We start from the raw sequence: 20,092 nt of genomic DNA on the forward strand, positions 1-20,092 counted from the left end.
GTGGGGTTCAGTCGCTCTGTACCCCGCTGGCTCCCTATCCCCGTCCGCCGTAGTTCCCGGACCATGTTTCAGTGAGTGAGTGCTTGTTGCTATGATGCATCTTTGCTCAGCAGCTTTGCTCATTGTAAACCAACCAATTAGTGCACAGCTCATCTAAATATATATAGCATACAATAAAAAAGAAGAAAACCTGTCTTTTCATTCTAGGGCTTTTAACCAGGCTTGCATTAGGAGGCATAGAACAGCAAATATGCCATTTTCAGCCCAAACAATGTTACACACCCTATTCAGAGACCTTAAGGACCAGCACCAAATACCCTCTATAATCATTCTATGACCCCTTTAAAGAGTTTCTGTCAGCACCTAAAAGTCCACACTGCACACAGAACGTAATCAAATCAAATTAAACGTCAAAGTTGCATCAAACGCCTGCAGCCTCCAAAAGCCCCCACCCCCCACCCCACACACACACATTGCCAATGTTTCCCACCATTATATTTTTCGATTACAAATGAGGTGTACAGCTTTAATGCCCATGAAATTCAATTTCCGCCCCTCCCATATATGGAGACCTTACAATAATACACTGGCACTAACCCAAACATTGACCTTTTTATCACTGGATCATCTCTGTTATGTAAACAATGCAGAAAGTCAGTCATTTCATAGCCTAAACAAAGCTCTAAAGCATATAATCCTTGAAGATGTTTGTGTGGAGTCAATGTATGTAATCCTCCAACATAGATGGCTCCTAAAGAAGTATGTATTTTTCTATCTTTATGGTTAGTCCTCTAGTTACGGAATTTAAATGTACCAAAACGTTAATCTCGTATACTGCAGTAAACAAGTTAAACATGCAAACACTGAAAAGCTGTTCACAGCCTCATGCACAGGTCCAGAATTTCCCTATTGTGGGACAATTAGGTTTTATACTATTCTATTTATACTATTTAATTTAAATGTTAACTGCTTAGTTAGTGGGGGTGTGTTCTTAGGTCAAACTCATACTGCATAGCACACCACATACACAACTGTTCCAAAGCCGTTTGTAGTGTAACAGGAGTATTACAAGCACTGTGAAGGAGGGAGAATACAAAAAAGCAAGGTGGGGCGGGTTTATTTATAGACGATCATTCATACTCAGGGCAATCCAGAGGGCTTTATAAAGAACATTTATTTTCTATGAAAAAATGGGGCTAAATATTGGAAACACTTAAAATCATCAAATAAAAGAAGGAATTTTAAAATGCAGATTCAAATGTCAAACTTAAATCTGTATCTAATCTTCACTTTCATTCTTCAATCTCCGATAAAGGAAGCAGGGCTAGGATTGATACTTTAACCTAATTCTGGGGTAGACAAAAAGTCTTTGATTTTTTTTTTCTTTTTTATTGTCCTTGAACTGTCACAAGTACAGAGCAACGAAATTAAATCTCTGCATTTAACCCATCCCCTTGGGGAGCAGTGGGCTGGCATTGCGCGGCACCCAGGGAGCAGTGTCGGGTTAAGGGCCTTCTGCTCAGGGACCCAGAGTGCAGGCTGTGGGAGTGGGGCTTGAATTCAGAACCTCAGGATTACAAGCTCTATGCTCTAACCACTAGGCCACCAGTCCCCCATTTCCCTATATCCAATACTATATAGATTGTTTCAGAGTACAGGAGGATACAAACTAAATGCTGCATGATCTGGTGTCTTAAGTCATGTTTTACCAGACCACCACCTCACAAACGTTGGTCCAATCCCAATTAGTTCTTTAAAGACCAACAGAAGGATTTTAAAATACATCATTTAATGAACAGGGAGCCAGTTTATGGATTTATGAACTAGTGTGATATGATAAACATTCCCAATGTTAGTCTGGACTCTGATGGCATCGTTTTGGATGGTCTAGATCAGAGGCGTCAAAGTGGTTCCAGAAAGGACTGTGTGGCTGCAGGTTTTCTTTCCAACCAAGCAGTAGCACACTTTTAATCTCATCAAGTCATCATGTTCAGATTGGACTCACTTGATGAGGTGGTCTACATTAATCATTTAGATTCTTCAATGTAAAATAAATAAACACACATTTTGAAAATCCTATTTTACTGTTCTTTACTGTTAACATGTGGGTTCTCAACCAAACCCAAAGGTAAATTAGATTTATTCTAATTATGGTTTATCCTTGATTTATCGAAATCTGAATGAATGTTGTTTTTTTTTCCATATACAGTAGAACATCCCAGTTATTGTAAAGTGTTATACTGTATATTTTAATTGATTCACATTAATTCTGTTACACAAATAAATGGGTAAAACATGAAAACAACAGTGCATAATGTCCATTAAAGAAAGCTAACCGAAAAATCCCTAATAGTCAGTTGATAAAATTTCTTTCAAAAAGTTTTTAAAATAGGAAATGATGAATAAATGTTGAATAAACAGCTTTTGAGTGACATGACAGAACAACAAAAACAGCAGGTGTTAGATTTTCATGTTGTTTGCATTTGTGGTGCTTTGTCTTTTGTTTAAAAAAAGCAATAAAACACAGAGTTGTTGCTGCACGTATGGTATAATTTCGATCTGTGGGAGACAAGTCGAGTTTTTTTTTTTAGCAATCTATTTTACATTTCTAACAATCTCTGTTTGACCTGTAAAAAGGAGGAGTCGCAAATCTTTCTGCACTTAACGAGTACCACGACCTCAAAGGGCTTGTTCTCTTGCATACTAGTCGTTTTGTTAGAGATCTTCTGGGAAATGAGCACACTTTACCATTCAATAAGTACCATGTTAATGAGGAGCCTAAGTCCTGCAGCTCTCACTTTCGAGCATGACTGTCAGGGTTCAGACCAACAAAAGTAAGGAAAAAAGACATTAGAGAGCTTAAATTGAGCTAGAATGTTTAGTTTGTTATTATGATAAAACATTAACACATTCTAATGATTTAGTATAAATATTTAAATGTAAGTCACTTCTAATGTGCTTTGTATTTTTTTTAAAAGTGCTAAATGTAACTCAGATGCCTAAAGGCCAAGGACATGATGCCAAAGCTGTTATAAACAGCATCAAACATGGGGGGGAGTTCCTGAAAATCAGAGTGTAAATCATTGCAATAATATTCAAACTGATGCACTTTTATACATTTTTTTTGCCTCAGGGTTTATTCTGTTGTTTCTTACATAAAACCTGTGGACGTAAAATCAAACAACACAACAGAACAGGCTTGAATCAGAAGCGACAGCACTTTTGCTAATTTCTTCTGAAAAAGTTTTGACATCTATTAGGCGTTTTTGTTAATTCTGTCAGCTTGCACTAGAGGGACATGTAGTTGGAGTTTTATAAACCTGTACTCCCAATCTCCCAAGCACATTTCAAGTGAGATGTCAATCAATGACCGACCTGTTGTTCTTCTGGGAGTACAATTAGCTGATTTTCCGACTGATTTTGGCTCTTTTTCACATATAAGTGCACCATGTCTAAATACCACAAAGTCACAAGCTGCTGTAAGTAGCAGCGTATATGCTGGCTTTTATGTTGAAATTTACATTTATGTCTAAATAAAAATTAGAATATTCAAAAAAATCAAATAGGAAGATTTGTTTTTCTGTTTTAAAAAATAAGTAGTGATGATGGTGCATTTTTCTAAAAAAAGAAAAAATGTCAGCATCAATTCTGGCAGTTAAAAGAAGAAGAGCCTTTAACTGGAGCAATGCTGACCCTAAGATCATCCTACGCTATTCCAAATCAAATGTTAATCAGTGACCCAGGAGAATAGCCTGTGGGTCAGCTAATTCTATTCTCACGACAAATTTCTGTTTTTGAATTAATCAAAATTTAAAACCCACGTTATTCGGTCTGTAGACGCATCAAAACCAGTCGGCTCTGATACATTTTTTTTCAAGCGGACTAAAATCTAAATAATTTTAGAGATTTATGCTTCATGAACAAATGTCTTACAAAATTAAAATTATTATTTGGCTATAAAACAACCATCGGATTCAGGAAACCTGCGGCACATATTTTCTTTTATGATTAATATTTATCACAATAATCATATTTAGTTGGATTTTTTTAATGATACAATCCGTCAAAAAGAAATTTGGAACCAACCCTAATTAGAAATAGTAGTCCAATAAAAAGCCTGCTCTAAAACTACAAGGTTATTTGAGCAAGTCTCTGATTAGATTATTTCCTGACAGAGGAATGGCTGACACTGCTGCTCATAAACTCATCTGGATACGCAGATGAATAAGAGAGACCTTACAAATACAGCTCTAAATGCTTTGTGTAGTTCAGGGCAGGTGCAGAAGATAAGTTAATCAGGTCAACAGAACACATGCAATGAGGGATTAGAGTAATACCTTTGATTTTTTTTCTGCTATTGAGAAAATAAAAATATGGAGTTCAAGTAGGTCCTGGCACAGTGAAAGCAGAAAGGGAAAGTAAACAGATAGAATGTCAGCATTAAGCTCTTAGGCTTGACAAGTACGCTGGCTAAAAGCCATTGCTCCATCAAAGAAAAGCCATCCTTTCTTCACTGCCTTGCCTTGCAGTAACTCCCCCAACATTTCTCCCCCTCTCCTCTCTCTCTGTCCTTGCAGAATGTATCCTGGGGTAAGCAGTACTCCTATGCCCTCTTCAAAGCCATGAGCCATATGCTGTGTATTGGGTATGGTGCCCGGGCGCCCGTCAGTATGTCTGACCTGTGGATCACCATGTTGAGCATGATCGTGGGCGCCACATGCTATGCTATGTTCGTGGGCCATGCTACAGCTCTGATCCAGTCACTGGATTCTTCACGCAGGCAGTACCAAGAGAAGGTAAGTAAGGGCCATGTCATTGTACACAAGAAAGAATTTAAAAGTAGATTGGTTTTGCTTTATACCAGAATGTAAGATTTAAGGTTAGAAAGATAGCGGCATTATCAGGTATTAGTTTGATTGGTTGGCTCTTTTGGGTTTTACATGAGATTTGCTCTTTGCAGCAAAACTTAAATTAGCTTTACCCTCAGTTGCTCGTAGATTATGAAAAATCAGGATAATGTCCTGAAAAGAGGATTCATCTCTCTCCAAAGCAGATAAAAAGAAGGTCATTGAGGTCAGCATTGGGCTTTTGAATGACCAGTCTGTCAGAATATACCTTGCTGTTTTGTTCCTTTAATTCTTCCTGTTACATCATTATATATTTCTTCCGCATGGACAGTTATTGTTTCGCATTTTCCCCAGCCACCATCTGTGATTATGCTGAGGGGCATGGGCTCCTCCCAGAACAGCCGGCAATGACCGATGTGCTCAGAGTTTGCACACGAGACGCCAAATTTAACTTCTATACATCTTTGTTATGCAGTCAAAATCCACTTATTGTGCTGTACATGCGACTTTGTACTTGTGGGGATTACAATCCCCTTGGTTGGGTCACGTCAGGATACATGTATGATTAAAACAAAAAGCTGAACTCTACCTTATGCTGCAGAATTACTAATGCCAGCTTAGACAAACGGATTTTCCTACCATGTAAAGCATTTAGTTATTTATTACTTTGATTGTTTATTCATATTTTTAAGAAGAAAATATGCTTACATATGCTTTTAGAAGAAAACCATAAAGTCAAGGAAAGATTGATTTGCAGAATTATTTCATCATCTCTTAAACAGGAATTCAGAAAAGCTAAAGGGCCTACAAATATTCAGATTTCATTTCTGTGCTCAGGTCTTTAGCTTTTTTAATGTGCTTCTTAGTCATATACAGTATCTTGCAACAAGTATTTGAATGATCTTATGAGTCTTTTTGTCTTTATGCTTCTTGCTGTAAAATGACGTCACTGCAGCTCAAAAGAAGTAGAAGTTAAAAAGATTTTCTGTCAATACATGAGATTCTCAGATACTTAGTGGTCACCTACACTGCAGCATATATAATTAAGGCTACTGTGATAAGATGATTATGAAAATCAATATGCAATTAGTTTGAGTTTCATTTAAATTGAGGTGATTTGATATTTCCAAAGAAATCAGTTCTATTCAATTAAAGCTTATCATAATAACGTAAATATTAGTTTAAGACAAAAATGTTATTTGACAATTTACTTCAGAATAACAGTAAATATAATAATCCTATGTTTTCTTTTCAAGGTATAATTTAGGCTAGTGAATGTTTAAACGTAAAATAATCTTTTCCTCCTTTGATCACAGTTTCAATCTTTAAACAATGCAGTCAACTAAAGAGAACCGATGTTTGCATACGAGTTAATGAAACTATATACTTTTTTTTTGTTTGTTTACATAAAGTGACAATTCAATATCTGTCAAAAATATTTAGAAAACTACTGACCAATACATATGATTTAAATTCAAATACATTTCATTGCAGCACAACAACATAGTGTACAAAAAGGAATATAAAATGCAATAAATATATGATACACTTTAATGCAACATGATATTGCATTGTTATTTCGATATGATACATCAGGATTGGATATAGTACTGTAAAACACAGAATCATACTGTTTGACATGATATCGTACGTCATTAAATTATTCAATAAACTTACAGTGCATTTCAGGATTATTAAGCACAATATGATATGGTGTAGAACTGTATGATAAGCTCTGAGGAGCTTATCATACAGAGGAGCTAGTTCTATTTGAGACAATAGAGAAAGAAGGATTTAGATTTAGAATTGCATACATGCAACAGCATGATGTCATTTAATGCAGTATAATAGAGTATGGAAAAATCTGGCATTAAATAAAATAATATAGTGTAATATAGTGCAATTTCATGGCTTATGATAACTTGGAATATGATCTGATACATTGCAAAACAATGTAACCCAATGTGACTATGATACAATACTGTGTGATGCAAAGTAATTCTAAATTATATGAAAAAAATTTCACTCACAGCATAGTACGGTTTGATAAGAGGTGTTTTAGTGTGATAACATTTGACAATGAAGTATTATATCATTCCACATTGTTCAATAAATGTTTGCTCTTGATTGTTCTTTGTACACAAAACTTTGGTCACGTCTGTCCAGTGAATCTGGAATGGTATGGTGGATTACGCAGCAGTGGTTCAGAAATGTAGGAAAGTTCAGATCCATCTTGCAGTAAGCAATAAATCATGACTGACACCCTGTCACAGCTGGTGTGTCATCTGTACTGGAAAAAAATCGAAATCTAGATAAGTCATTTTTTTCTTAAAATAAGTGCATTTGTTCTTGGATTGAGGAGGTAAAAGAGACATATTTTCAATGGAACAAGACAATTTACACTTAAAATAAGAAAACACAATTGCATTGTCTTATTTCAAGTGCATATGATCTAAATTTCATATTTTAAGATTAAAAATACTCATTCCATTGGCAAACGATCTCATTTACCTACTCAAATTAATGGTAAATACATTTAATTTAAGACATTTTGATTTATTTCTAGAACGTTTTTCCAGTGTGTCAGATGGGGAACCAGTCTGGCCTCAGCAATTCCAGACAGATTCTCAGTTTCCTTCCTTTATGGGTATAGAATAAAGATGCCAAAACATTTGTCAAAGGCTATTTAATAACATCTGGAGTCAAGTACAAAAACCTAGATACTGTACTTAAGTAGCCTTTATCTGTGTCTGCACTATAGTTAAGCATTCATTTTTCTGAGAACTTATTACTTTTTTCACTACATTTAAACACTGATATCTGTACTTTCCAGTCCTTGCTTTTTCAAATGTGTCACTACATTTTAATAATGGCATGATGTAACAGCTGTAACAAAACAGAGGGAAATGCAAGGGCAGAAAGAGAATATGTCTAATCGGAGCACAGTTTGTTTATAGACAAACCCTGAGAGTAACCTAAAGGAAAACAGAGGGCTGGAAAACACTGCAGATGATGGATCAGATTCTAAGATGTGAGACATTCTCTGTCCATTCCCTGTTTATTAGCTTTTGTATGTTGATTATGTTTCAACTTTTCTTTCAGTTGTAATGCTATTAGCAACTTTAATGCTATAAAAGCCAAAGACTGTTCGTTTCAGTTAATATTGTCCTGTCTGAAGTTTTCATTTCCAACAAAACTAGACAGAGTCCGTATTTGTTCTCCTTACAACACAGTGAGCAAAAGAGGAAAGCTAACACATTTTATGCATAGAACTGTTTTTAAAGAATAGCATTATTAAAGAGGTTTTTCTTTATTATATAAGTTTAAAACTTTATTTTACTTTTGCACTAGTCCTTTGTATTTTTATATAAGTTAAAAAACTCCATCAGTATTTTTACATTTAGATATCTGTACTTTGACCAACTAAATGATGTGTGCACCTTTGACTTCTCTGAATAGCACTTCCATCATTAAGGGGAATTTGAACTTAGTCAGAATGTATGATACTTTAAATTCCAATATTCAGATTCCAACTCAAATATTCTCTTTTAGTTTGATGCCAAACCAGGTTTTTTTATTTTATGTATAATCACAACCACAAGTTAAAATGATACACATTATCTTTCCCATGCGAGGCTGTTACCATAACTCAGATAAGCAGAGTCACCTTGGCTGTAACAGTAACAGGACATGCTAAAATACCAGTTCATTAATTTACACCTTGCATATAAAAGCATTTAGATGGTTTCAATTTATTCTAGAATGACGGGCTGACCTTGCCAGACGCTTTCATGGTCGATGCAATCTAGAGAAAGCACTCCTCATTGCATTTGGCACGGCTCCACCGAGCTGTTTAACATGCCACTTAAAACTTGTCATTACTGTGTAATTGCAGGGCTTTTTGCCAGAATGCATTTTCTGAAGCATCACTCTTATGCATAGCTGGAAACATAATCTTTAAAATTGAGGAACAAAAAAAAGTGAAAATGTGTGTCTTTCCTGTCCAAATGTATTGTACTTGGGAAGATAACTTTGAAATTGATTATGGACAGCTAAAGACACAACACAGAGTGTTCTCACAAAGAACTTACCACAGCAAACAAGTCTGCTGTCTGAAGTTACTGATTTTCTGACATGTCTCTAGCTCAGTGTGTGATGTGCATCTGCTTCACAGCAAATAGTCTTAATCCACCCCCCTCTTTCCATTTTACCTCCCAATTCATCAACCCCCCAGGCTCTGAACTTCTAGCTTTAAGGCAGTGAATATGCCTTGTTTGAGGGAGCAGAAACCCCATTGCGTGGTCAGGTTCAGCCAGTGCTGATTTTTGCTGCATGGCTGTGCATATCAGTGAAGCAGGATGAAGAGCAGCAGGGATGAGTTCAGGGTGCTGAGCCTCTAGTCATTACATCTATCTCTGCCACAGCTGGGGGGTTGGAAGCCCGGATGCAAAGATGGAAGATGTGGGAGTGCTTGTTGCAAGTAATTTCATGTCAGATGATGGTTATAACAAGGATGTGTTGAGAAAATGTGACCCATATAGTTGTTGTATTTAAAGGTTCTGTTATGATGCTTGATAAAACTTTTCAATACATTTGTTATAATGAAGAGAATCTGTCTTATTTAAAGAGGAAGAAAAATACAGAGTGAGCACTTTTAGTAGAGATGAGTCAGAAGATTGTCGGAGGGGAGAGAAGGAAATGAGGGAGTAAAGTATGCATGATATCAACACATCCATGCTGTGATGGCATGGTGCTGAATCACTCTTCAAGCCAGAGGACATCTGTGTCATTCATCTGAGGAGGGCAGAAGACCGCACTGTATAGCTGGTTCTTATATTTTTAATTAAACAAGATCCTATTTAGCTGCCATTATTTTCTCTTTAGGAAAAGAGTGATGGACTTCTGTAAGAAATAAAGGAGAAAATAAGGAGTTGTATCAGCCATACAACTGTTTTACTTCCTCAAAAACGTATAAAAGGATTAAAAAACATTAAATTTGGATTTACAGATATACATACTGTTATTTTTTAAAGCTTCAATCAGATGCATTAAAGCTAGAATGACTATCATTTAAAGACAGATTGCTATAAAACAGTTCTTCAGTCTAGTTCTTTGAAAGAGAGTCACTAATATTTGGGATCTTAAAGTTTTATTATCCCAGTTAAGAGAACTTATACAACAGTATTACTTTTGATTTTTGGTGGATTTAAATCTTTACCATTACTGAAAAAAAGAATTAAAATCTTTAGAGGTGGAAGATGAAAAAATAAACAAAGTAACTTTTTTGCAATATGCTGAGTCATCCTGTTATCCGTTGAAACTGTGGTTCTCTCTCACTCTTTCTTGCATTTTGAATGAACAGTAAACATGACTTCTCATTAAGAAAATATATTTGTTTCCTCTTATTTTAGCTTTAAACGTTTTGCTGATTTTGAAAATGGCACAGCTGACACTAGATAGCATAAACCACTGCAAAGAGTGCAGGATCTAGTGTTGCCTAGTGTTGAAATCTGATGTTTCAGTTGTGGCCAAGTTGTAGCTATTAAGCTAAAAATAATCCTATTCTGATTTCTCCTGTATCTCTTCTTGAGTTATTACTGTATGGACACAGAAGTTCAATCAGCCACCCAAAGTCACCACTTTCGCCTTACTCCATGCCCCACCTTGTCAAACTGAGTCCAAATGGCCTGCTTTGGCCACAGTGGACACTATCCAGGACAACTGTGTGAACTCAACATAAATCAATTTCCCACCTAAAAAAACATGGTCCCTTATCACCTTTCTGCAGCTGGGAGGAGGAATCAATAAAGGGGGTCATTGTGACTCAAGTGTCTTCTCCCTCGCTGACAAAATTCATTTTGTGGGGCTGGTTGCGCCACAGTGGTCAAAGAGCTCGCCACTGGTCTGAGCTACCATACTCACAGCTGCTGTCTGCTCTCACCCGCTCTTCTGCTATGATTACCCAGGGGAGTGTGAGAGATGCTGGTTATTTTCAGCTGTCTGGTCTGTGGACTAGAAGGGAAGATTGTGTCTGTCACAAATCTGTTGCAAAACTGATCAAAATAGATGGGCTCAATTATATTTTTGGCTTTCCCTTGCCTTGCTGTTTCTGCTCTTTTCGTTTCAAGAAGCCTCTATATATTTTCTTTTCTTAACATTTTGTTTTTTCTTCATCCTTGTGTTTGCTTTTTTGTATGTTATTGTTACAACTCTGCCAGAAAAGCTCAACATATTGTGAGATTACTTGATTTTTTTGTATTATAGCTGTCCTGAGAACAACCACATTTGCAATTTTAAATAAACCTAATATCGGAGGTACCTTTTTAGTTATATCCAACTAGTACTTCAAACCTTGACATGGCAAAACTACAACAATCAGACAAAACATTTTAATTTGTAGTCAAATGGCAACATAGAGCTGGATAACATTTCTTAGAAGAAACACAGTAAGATTTCTGCTTTGACTGTATATGCTATAAAAAAGCTAATTTTACTATGAAATGTGTCTTTAAGTTACTCATTAAATTTGCAATTATGTTTTATTTATACGTTTCAGTGTATTTTATGGAGAACTGTAAAACACTAAAAGGAAGAAAAGTGTGACCTTTAAATTCAACCGCTAAAAAAATCCGGTCCAGCATCCATCTGTTAATATCAATCTTTGAATCACCCTTTTACTAAAGGAGACACATAACCATTAATTTTCTTTTCTGGAAACACATACAGTATAATGTGATCTGAAACAAACACCTTTTGCAGTTATGTGGCACCATCTTCATCAGCTGCATGTCAAGTCAAGGCTTTATTTTATCCAACCCAACAGTTTGTTGCAGAGAGGTTAGTTATGAAACCTGATTGCACACATCTACCTCTCAGTCTGCTTAATATTGTCCTTCACGGTTTGATGTGTGTTGCAGACAAACACAGACAGGATTAATGTGGATAATGAAAAGGTCTTTCGCAATCTAATGGGCATTTTCAATCATTGAGTCAAATCTCCTAGGTCAGTTTCTTTTCAACTGCTTGCCACCTGTACCTTATACACACTAATTATCCTATGAGGAAAAATTGTGGAGATGTAGTATTGCATGTTTGGATTATTTTTTAAGCAACAGTTATGGTTGTTTTCATATTATTACGAGGTCCCAAAGGGGATTATATGTCCAATGAATATGGCGAAGCAAATTGAAGACAGATTGCTCAATATTTTCACTTTCAGCTGTTACTTATTTAGAGTTACAAAAAAAGTATATAAAAAAGACCAGAATAGAAGAAAACAAATGGACAATAATTTCAACATTAGAGCTTATTCAATAGGTAACATTTTTATCAATGTTTAACATGCACCTTAAGTGCTATGGAGAAAATTGACAGTGTCAAAATAAAAAAATAGAAGAATATGGATTTTTAAAAATGGGATGTAACTCCTTCAGAGTGGCAGCATCTTTATGAGTCATCCAGCTTCTTCTAATTGTCTTATGAGGAATAGCAGGAAGACTATTTGACATTTGTCCTGAAAATTGAGTTTTCAGTTAATTTTATTGGTTGCAGAGTTCTGCCTTGTTTATTTGCATTACCGCTGGGTTTGGTGAGATTTTCTGAGCCGCTACCTTGGTCTGACATCGCCCTCAGCCTGTTCTTGTTCCTGGATTTCTTCACCACCTGCATCCCTCTCATTGTGCTGCACTCTCCCAACACACAACCAGGACATGCCTCTGCTCTCTCAGTGAGAGCACAACTTGTCCTCTTACAGGGACACAAAAGTACACAGTGGGACGACAGTGCTTTATGCAACTTTGTTTTCGATTTAAATTGTGTTTTTAAATGAAATGATTCCTTCTTGCATGCATAAACAAAATAAAAAGGAAATGATTGTAAAATCATAGTTTAATCTGTCAGAAATTGGATCTTTATTATTTTTCTTTTCCAGTATAAACAAGTGGAGCAATACATGTCCTTCCACAAGCTTCCAGCGGACATGAGACAGAAAATCCATGACTACTATGAGCACCGCTATCAAGGCAAGATTTTTGATGAGGACAACATCCTGAGCGAACTCAACGACCCACTCAAAGAGGTGAGACAGCTCTGCTGATGAAACACAAGACTAAGTTTATACTTTGACCGCATATCATTTCCACTTGATAGGATTTTAAATTGTATTTCTAAAAAAGAATACCCTAAAGTGTTTCTGACAGCTGATGTCACATCGTTTTGCATTGAAATAATACTTTTTCTCGAAGGATAAGCTGAGAATTTTTATTTAGCAATAAAAAAGAAATAGCTATTTGAATGTCTGCAAATGTATAATCCTATTTACAGCTACTTCATTGAAAATTATATTAAATATTTATGCAAAATAAGAGGCCAGTTCATGTCTAAGCGTCCCATATCAGCAAACTGTATCAGGAATAATCAAGCCTGCAGGAATGTAGGGAGGAAGAAAAATAAACAGCAAACCAAGCAATGCTCTCAGTGCAATCTTTCATCTAGCCCCATTAAGTCACCTCACAGAGCTGTTGTGCAGTGCTGGTTTATTGTTCCAGATGTTTACGTGGAAGGAAAAGGGATTAAAACATTTTACGTAAAAATATTCTAATGGGGTAGTTCAATGTGTGCAAAAAGCTTGATGAAATCTGGCATAAGGACAAGAAAACAGCTGATCTAAACCCAACAAAAAGACCCATACACTTATATTGGAAAATGGTTAAATGGTAAATGGCCTGTACTTATATAATGGTTTTCAAGTCAGAGGACATGACCAAAGCGATTTACACCCATTCACTCACACACTCACACACCGAAAGTGGCAAGCTACATTGTAGCCACAGCTAACAAAAAAAAGATTATGTTTTCAAAGCCACAAATGCTGCATTTATGTTTCAAAATGTAGTCTGTGTACCCTACTATTCTTATTTCATATTACATTTGCCCATTTTATATTATATTATACATATATTATATTATATTAAAAAGTTATTGCACAATTTACCGCATTTTAAAATCTGATGGGTTAGCGCTCCTTTTTACAAACAGTGTATGAGTCTTTCTACAGGGTATATACTGTAAGTCTGTCTAACATTTTCAACACTGAGAACTTCAGTTAAAAATTTGGGCTCTTTTTACCTAAGAAAAAGCTTTAATGGGTAACCAACTTTGGGACAGTATGAAACATCTAGTACCAAATTTTAAGCCATATCCCTAAACATATTTATTCCCAATCTATATCAACATGCACTGAGAAGGAAGATTAAGGCAGAAACATAAGATTAATACATCTGTGCAGTAAACGTCACCATGAATAAATTTGAATAAATATCAAATTTAAACAGTTTTGCTAATTAAACTAAATAATTTTGAAAATGCTTTCTACTAATTTCAGTATTATCTCATTTAAGTTTTATGAACTGTAAAAACCAACCTGTTTCAGGTGATCAGTTACTGGAAATGTAAGGGGAAAAAATCACCTTTGATGTTACATTCAAGGACGCTATAAAAACACATGTAATCCCTGTTAGTCAATAGAGAGCATCACATTACAGCAATTCCTAGTGCTTCTGTCCAGCAGCAATATTACAAACTTTAGAAGAGTCATAGAAAAAGATTGAATCCCAGGCATGAATGCTGGCCAGCTACGAAAACTACTTCCTGTCTAATTCATTAGTTCTGGCGATTGATTGAGGTCAGAACTCCATGACATTTGCTGAAAAACACATCTGAGGCCGTCCTGAAATTCCTTTCCATTACACTGATGTAGCCAGCAAACATCGCAGAGATTGGTTATCATCCTGTTAATGTCCCGTTGTCACTGGAGGAGGGTTATCGCTCATGTGGGGTCAACAACACATCGCTGCGGTTGCCAAGTGCCCCGGCCTCCCATCTGCACAGCAACAGAGATGCAACAGACAAACAGACAACAAGCTCCTAATCTCCTGCTGCGTATGAGGGGACAGGATGAGACCAGCGAGATGGCTTGCAGCCGGCACCAGAGGGCAAACTCATCAGGATCTGATTTATGTGCCAAAAAGTTTCCTCTCATGAGAGATATGGGAGGTGCTTTGGAAGTATTAAGCCTAAATCAGCACTGTGTGTCCAATTTCATTTATGTTTGCAGATAGCGGTTCAGAGATGAAAGGGGGGGATGTGTCCGACCACCTAACCAGTGCTTGTTTTCCGCTGTGTTTAGGTGGAAATAGGTGAATTATTTATGGCATGAACCCTTCCGTTTCATCAAACACTTTCCCTTTCTTCCCCTGCCAGGAAATTGTCAACTTCAACTGCCGTAAGCTCGTGGCCACTATGCCTCTGTTCGCCAATGCTGACCCCAACTTTGTGACAGGGATGCTGAGCAAGCTGAAGTTTGAGGTTTTCCAGCCTAATGACTATATAATAAGGGAAGGCACAGTTGGAAAGAAGATGTACTTTATTCAGCATGGCGTTGTTAGCGTCATCACCAAGTTCAACAAGGAGATGAAACTAACGGATGGATCCTACTTTGGAGGTAAGAAAAAAAGAGACACATTTTCCATAAAATGTCTTTTCTTTATAGTCACATAAAAAATGCAAAATCAGATTACAGCATCCTTTCAGCCTGCTCCAAATCACGCAGTGTATATGTAACATGCTTATATAGAAAGCAGACTAAAGCTTGTGTTTGATTCTGTTGGAAGTTATTGTAGATGTCAATAAACCAGTGTCAGACATTAGTCAGCTTCTGCGATTACATAACCTCTCATCTGGTTGCTGGTGTTGGCCAAGGCACGGATCAGGCATCCCTAAAGACACACAGAGGTCCCTCCCCCACATTCAACTTAGAAATTTTAAACTCCTCGCCTTCTCCAGATTTACTTAACACTAGCCAGTGAAAACTCCTCTGCTTGACGTCAGGAGCACCTTGCTGTTCTCATCCTATCACTGTCCTAAATCTCTAATCTTAATTCTCTCTGCAATGCTCCAGATATAAATTTTTAAGATGTCGTTCCTGATTCCATTGCAGTTGGTTTACTTCAACAAAATTTACATGCAGACGTTGCTGTCTTTTTGAGAGGAAAGCAAAGTTTCCTATTTTAGGCCGTCTCGCATATTTTATCTTGTGTTCACCCCTGCTATGGGAGGAGGGTAAGAAGTCTAAGAATACCTTCCCTTTGGTGTGTCTGTTGAATGCACTGCGCGCCTCGTTGACAAGCTAAGGGAGGCAGAAAATCAGAAAAGAAACAAGAAGTCTCCCTGTTAAATAATCCAAATCCATTTTTCCTACCCAGCATCCCCTACAAATGTCACTACAGCTCTCTTCAAAAGGAAAAAGAACACAAAAAGCAGCACCTTGAAAAAGTATTCATACTTCTTCGGCCTGTTTGCATTTTGTCCCATAAACCTCCAAGATTTTTTTTTTCTTTCTTGTTTAACTAAATTAAAGTAGAACATATCGATAGTCAAAAAGGACACATTATTTAATTCATTTAAACTAATTATTTGACAAAGAACCCTGAATATTATATTCTAATAAGCTGAAGTCTTTAAGCCACGTCTCTACCAGCTATCAGATCTAAAGACAGATTTTTTTTTGCAGAATATCTCATCCTCAGTCAGATTGGATGGAAAGAATTACAGTAGTAAACAAAAATGTTCAAGACTTCTCTGCTCCACTACTACTCTTCACAAAATTAGCTTTGATCTGTTTCATTTTGGCTCTGATTGTATTTTTCTTTTTAACGTCCAGCTGGTAGATTATCTTCACTGCCTGTCTGAAGTCTCGTGTGTCCCATAACAGATTATCCTTAGAGCCTGCCATGTTTTGAGTTTCAGGTATATGCCATCCTAACAGTGTTGTGGCTCAACTTGAAGAAAAGCAAACATTAATACTGATTTGAATGGATGTTTTACAGTGTTTGTTCTGGATTTGTTTTTTGTTTTTTTGTAGTGCAAAAAGTGTCAAAACATTCAGTTATGGTTTCATCTGCCCAAAGTATTTGCTTTCACAGCATTTGCTTTCCCATGTCTATGTTCCTTGACTGGCTTGTAGCAAATTACCATCAAGACATAGTGTGGTTCTCTTTTAACACTACAATAAAGGCCTTATTATTGAAGAATTTTTTGCCAAAGTTTATAAACTTATTGACTAAAATAAAACTTTGAATATGTGTTCCTTTATCATATAATATATAGTTTTATTGCCACATGACAAAAATGGAAAAAGATTCAAAAGGTGCGAATACTTACAGTAAGGTGCCTTTAAATTTTAAATGATTCACTCTTCAGGAGAGTCAGAGACCATCTGGAATTGCTCCTGTAGAAAAAAAAAACAGGGAACTAATAGCATAATGATGAAAAGGACATTTGGGGAGGCAGTAGGTCACAGAACACCTTCAGTCATGGTCGTTACTACACCTGTATGTTGAAATAATATCACCTCTGGGGCCAAGGTTGATGGGATTGCACATTACTATCACACAGCTTGGAAGTGAAGCCACTGTGTGCCTTTAGGAATTATACTGTATGATGCTAGAACAATAAGACAGGAGAAAGAATCCCTTTTGGGCTTCAGTTTCTGAGTCATACAAGGCATACCCTCCTCACTCAGAAGGGGAGGAAGCTGGTTGCCACAAGTGTATACGTGACACATGATGTGATGGTAAATTATCCACAACGCTCCAGGAGTGGGCTTATCCTTTGTGACAGCACAACAGAAATGTGTCAAACCGCAACGTCATGAAGAGTGATAACAGGTCCCTGACGTTCACAAACCCACAGTAACACCAGAGTTTTTTTAAACTGACAGGGAAGATATTTCAGAGGAGTTCTTTTCAGGACTGCCACAGAGATTTGAAAACAAGGACCACAGAACACAGTGGCTTCTGAATTTGTATAATCGTATGGTGGTAACCCGGAGAACACGGCAGTCAGATAAATCACTAAAGCAGGATCTTGTGGCACAATAAATCACTGTGTCAGCATCACCTTTCTGACCTCGGTTTCTCAGCTATACAGAAATGTATTATTGACCTTGGAAAAGTTAACTGTGTTGTGATATCAAAACAATTGGTATTTAAGAATAAACATGAAATACTAACTGACAAGTATTTAAATCTTTTTATATTTAGCATAATTTAGCATTTGATGACTAAAGTTTTTGATAAAAGGAAACAATAATCTTTACTTTAATGTTTATGTCAGTTAAAACTTTGCAAGAGCTGTCATTTGTCTATATTAGCATTAGAGAAAGATTTGCCGACTCACCAACTGCTGTTCAGCTGTTCACTTTAGCAGGATCTTAGGGTATCGCATTTATCTCTGAATGTTACCATTGCCGTCATATAAGCTTATTAGTTGCATAGCATGCTGATTTAAATACAGACCAACCACCATCTGTACTTGTTTTGATTCTTTTATCTCTCACATGACTCAAACCACATGTTACATGACGCATTATTCCGGCAGCTTCTCTTGTTCTCTGAATGTAAGGTACCTCTCGCTGTAAAGCCTGCCTTCCATTACAGCAGTTCTAACACTTTCTTCAAACTCACAGCTTGAGACAGTGCTGCTTGCACATCTTGCACATTTTGTGCCCTGCTTCTATGATTTATAATGGCAGAGCCAAGAAAAATTACACCGTAACAGGTTAAGGTTGGCCACGTGAAGGAAAGTAATAGACTGTGTACAGGTGCAAATGTAAATGGAGATTATAGCGTTGGAACAAATACAGGTCAGATGATGAGGGTGTAGTCTATCTAAATATATGTATCTTTTGTTTCAGTGAGGCACTGCAAATACTATCTTATCTCATGAATGTTAATGTTTGAAAAAACACATTTTATGTGGCTCTCCTTATAGAAAATAAGAAAAAAATATGACGCTTTCCTGAAGTCCTTTTTCATTAACTAATGTACCTGCTGTTTACGATGTCCTCCTGTATTGTGAACCATTAGGATGAAGGGTTTCAAACGAACAGTGTGCCTTTGGGTCATAACACTCTCAGATTTTTCGCCATGACATCAACATCACTTCCCATTCAAATCAGTATTGTTGTTTTCAATGATTTTCTGGCCACTTGGGAAAAAATGCTTTATGCTTGGTGCAAATACTTTGAGTGAACGCAAGCGTTCAAATTATTGGCAGAATTATTAGAATTAACGTTGTTAGGATTCCAGTCTTTGCTACCCTGAATATTTTTATAACAGGTAATTTCTGTTTACAGTATCTATGTCTGCATTATCCAAGAGATTCAAAATTTAGGAATTTAAAACTGAAAAATTTATAACAGTGTAATACCAAGGCTGGAATTTAAGGTGGCATAAAGCTGACAATAACTACACAAAAAACATTGAAATTATGAAAATGCTGAGCATGGTCAAAACAGTACAGTACTGTACAGTACAGTAATGCTAGGACTTTTTACAAAACAAATGTATTTGTGAATTCTTTTTCATTGTTCATGTTTTCCTGTCAGTCATTAAGCTGGACAAGACAGGATAGGATATAAATCTAAAAAAAAAAAAAGGATAACCCTAAGTTGAACCGACTGGATGTGTGAAAAATGGGACCCTGTGCCATCATTTATAAAATTCTATGAATATCAAGCCCAGCGATGGACTTTATTGTCAGAGTTAAATTTTTTTATCTTATTTTGAAAAAAAATCCGGTTATGTCACTGCCTATTCACGTCATATTGCATGTGGACAGATGTACAAAAAGAACAATAGCCTTATGTTTTGCACCTAAGGTAGAATAGACAGGGCCTTAAATTTTAAAGAACAGGTCCTACAGTTGTATTTTGCCACTTCAAGGAACTGGCATGTTGAGCAGAGTAAATATGCTTTAAGTGCAGACAGATCTTGTGCATTCCATAAATGAGATTTAACTTTGACGCATCCTCCCCATGAAGATCAAGCGCTCAACTGTTGAACAGTTTTATAGGTAACTCCCACTGCATCAGGAGAGGAAATGATCCATCCACAATATTTGTCAAGATTAAGCTGCGCAGATTTCTAATCAAGGCAACAAATTTGACATAATCTTGTTCTTGCAGTGTATGTTATTAGTGGGTAACTGTTATGACATTTGAGGAGTGAGGCTTATTTCTAAATATGGATTTGTAATTGTGCTGTAGACAATAATTCAGTGTTATTTGAGGTGGGAAGTGGGGGCGCTAACCAATATTGTGTCTGCTTAGGGGTAATGTGATAAACGTGATTAACGAGGACTATGATGAGAACATAGATTTGTTGCTGATGTATTGTTCAGCTCTT

At 36.5% G+C, this 20,092-nt stretch overlaps 1 protein-coding gene across 2 annotated transcripts in view; it reads left to right on the plus strand.

The window, feature by feature from the left end:
* The window catches only part of LOC119776562 (potassium/sodium hyperpolarization-activated cyclic nucleotide-gated channel 1), an 89,051-nt gene that overhangs the window by 54,414 nt on the left and 14,545 nt on the right, over nucleotides 1-20,092 (plus strand). For both annotated transcript variants that reach the window (XM_038275033.1, XM_038275034.1), the window contains exons 4-6: nucleotides 4,578-4,796; nucleotides 12,778-12,924; nucleotides 15,108-15,348. In XM_038275033.1, the coding sequence (XP_038130961.1) occupies nucleotides 4,578-4,796; nucleotides 12,778-12,924; nucleotides 15,108-15,348 (607 nt within the window). The remainder of the gene's footprint in view (nucleotides 1-4,577; nucleotides 4,797-12,777; nucleotides 12,925-15,107; nucleotides 15,349-20,092) is intronic.

The sequence above is a fragment of the Cyprinodon tularosa genome, unplaced genomic scaffold (genome assembly GCF_016077235.1).
Source record: "Cyprinodon tularosa strain WSP-4 unplaced genomic scaffold, ASM1607723v1 ctg94, whole genome shotgun sequence".
Lineage (NCBI taxonomy): Eukaryota > Metazoa > Chordata > Actinopteri > Cyprinodontiformes > Cyprinodontidae > Cyprinodon > Cyprinodon tularosa.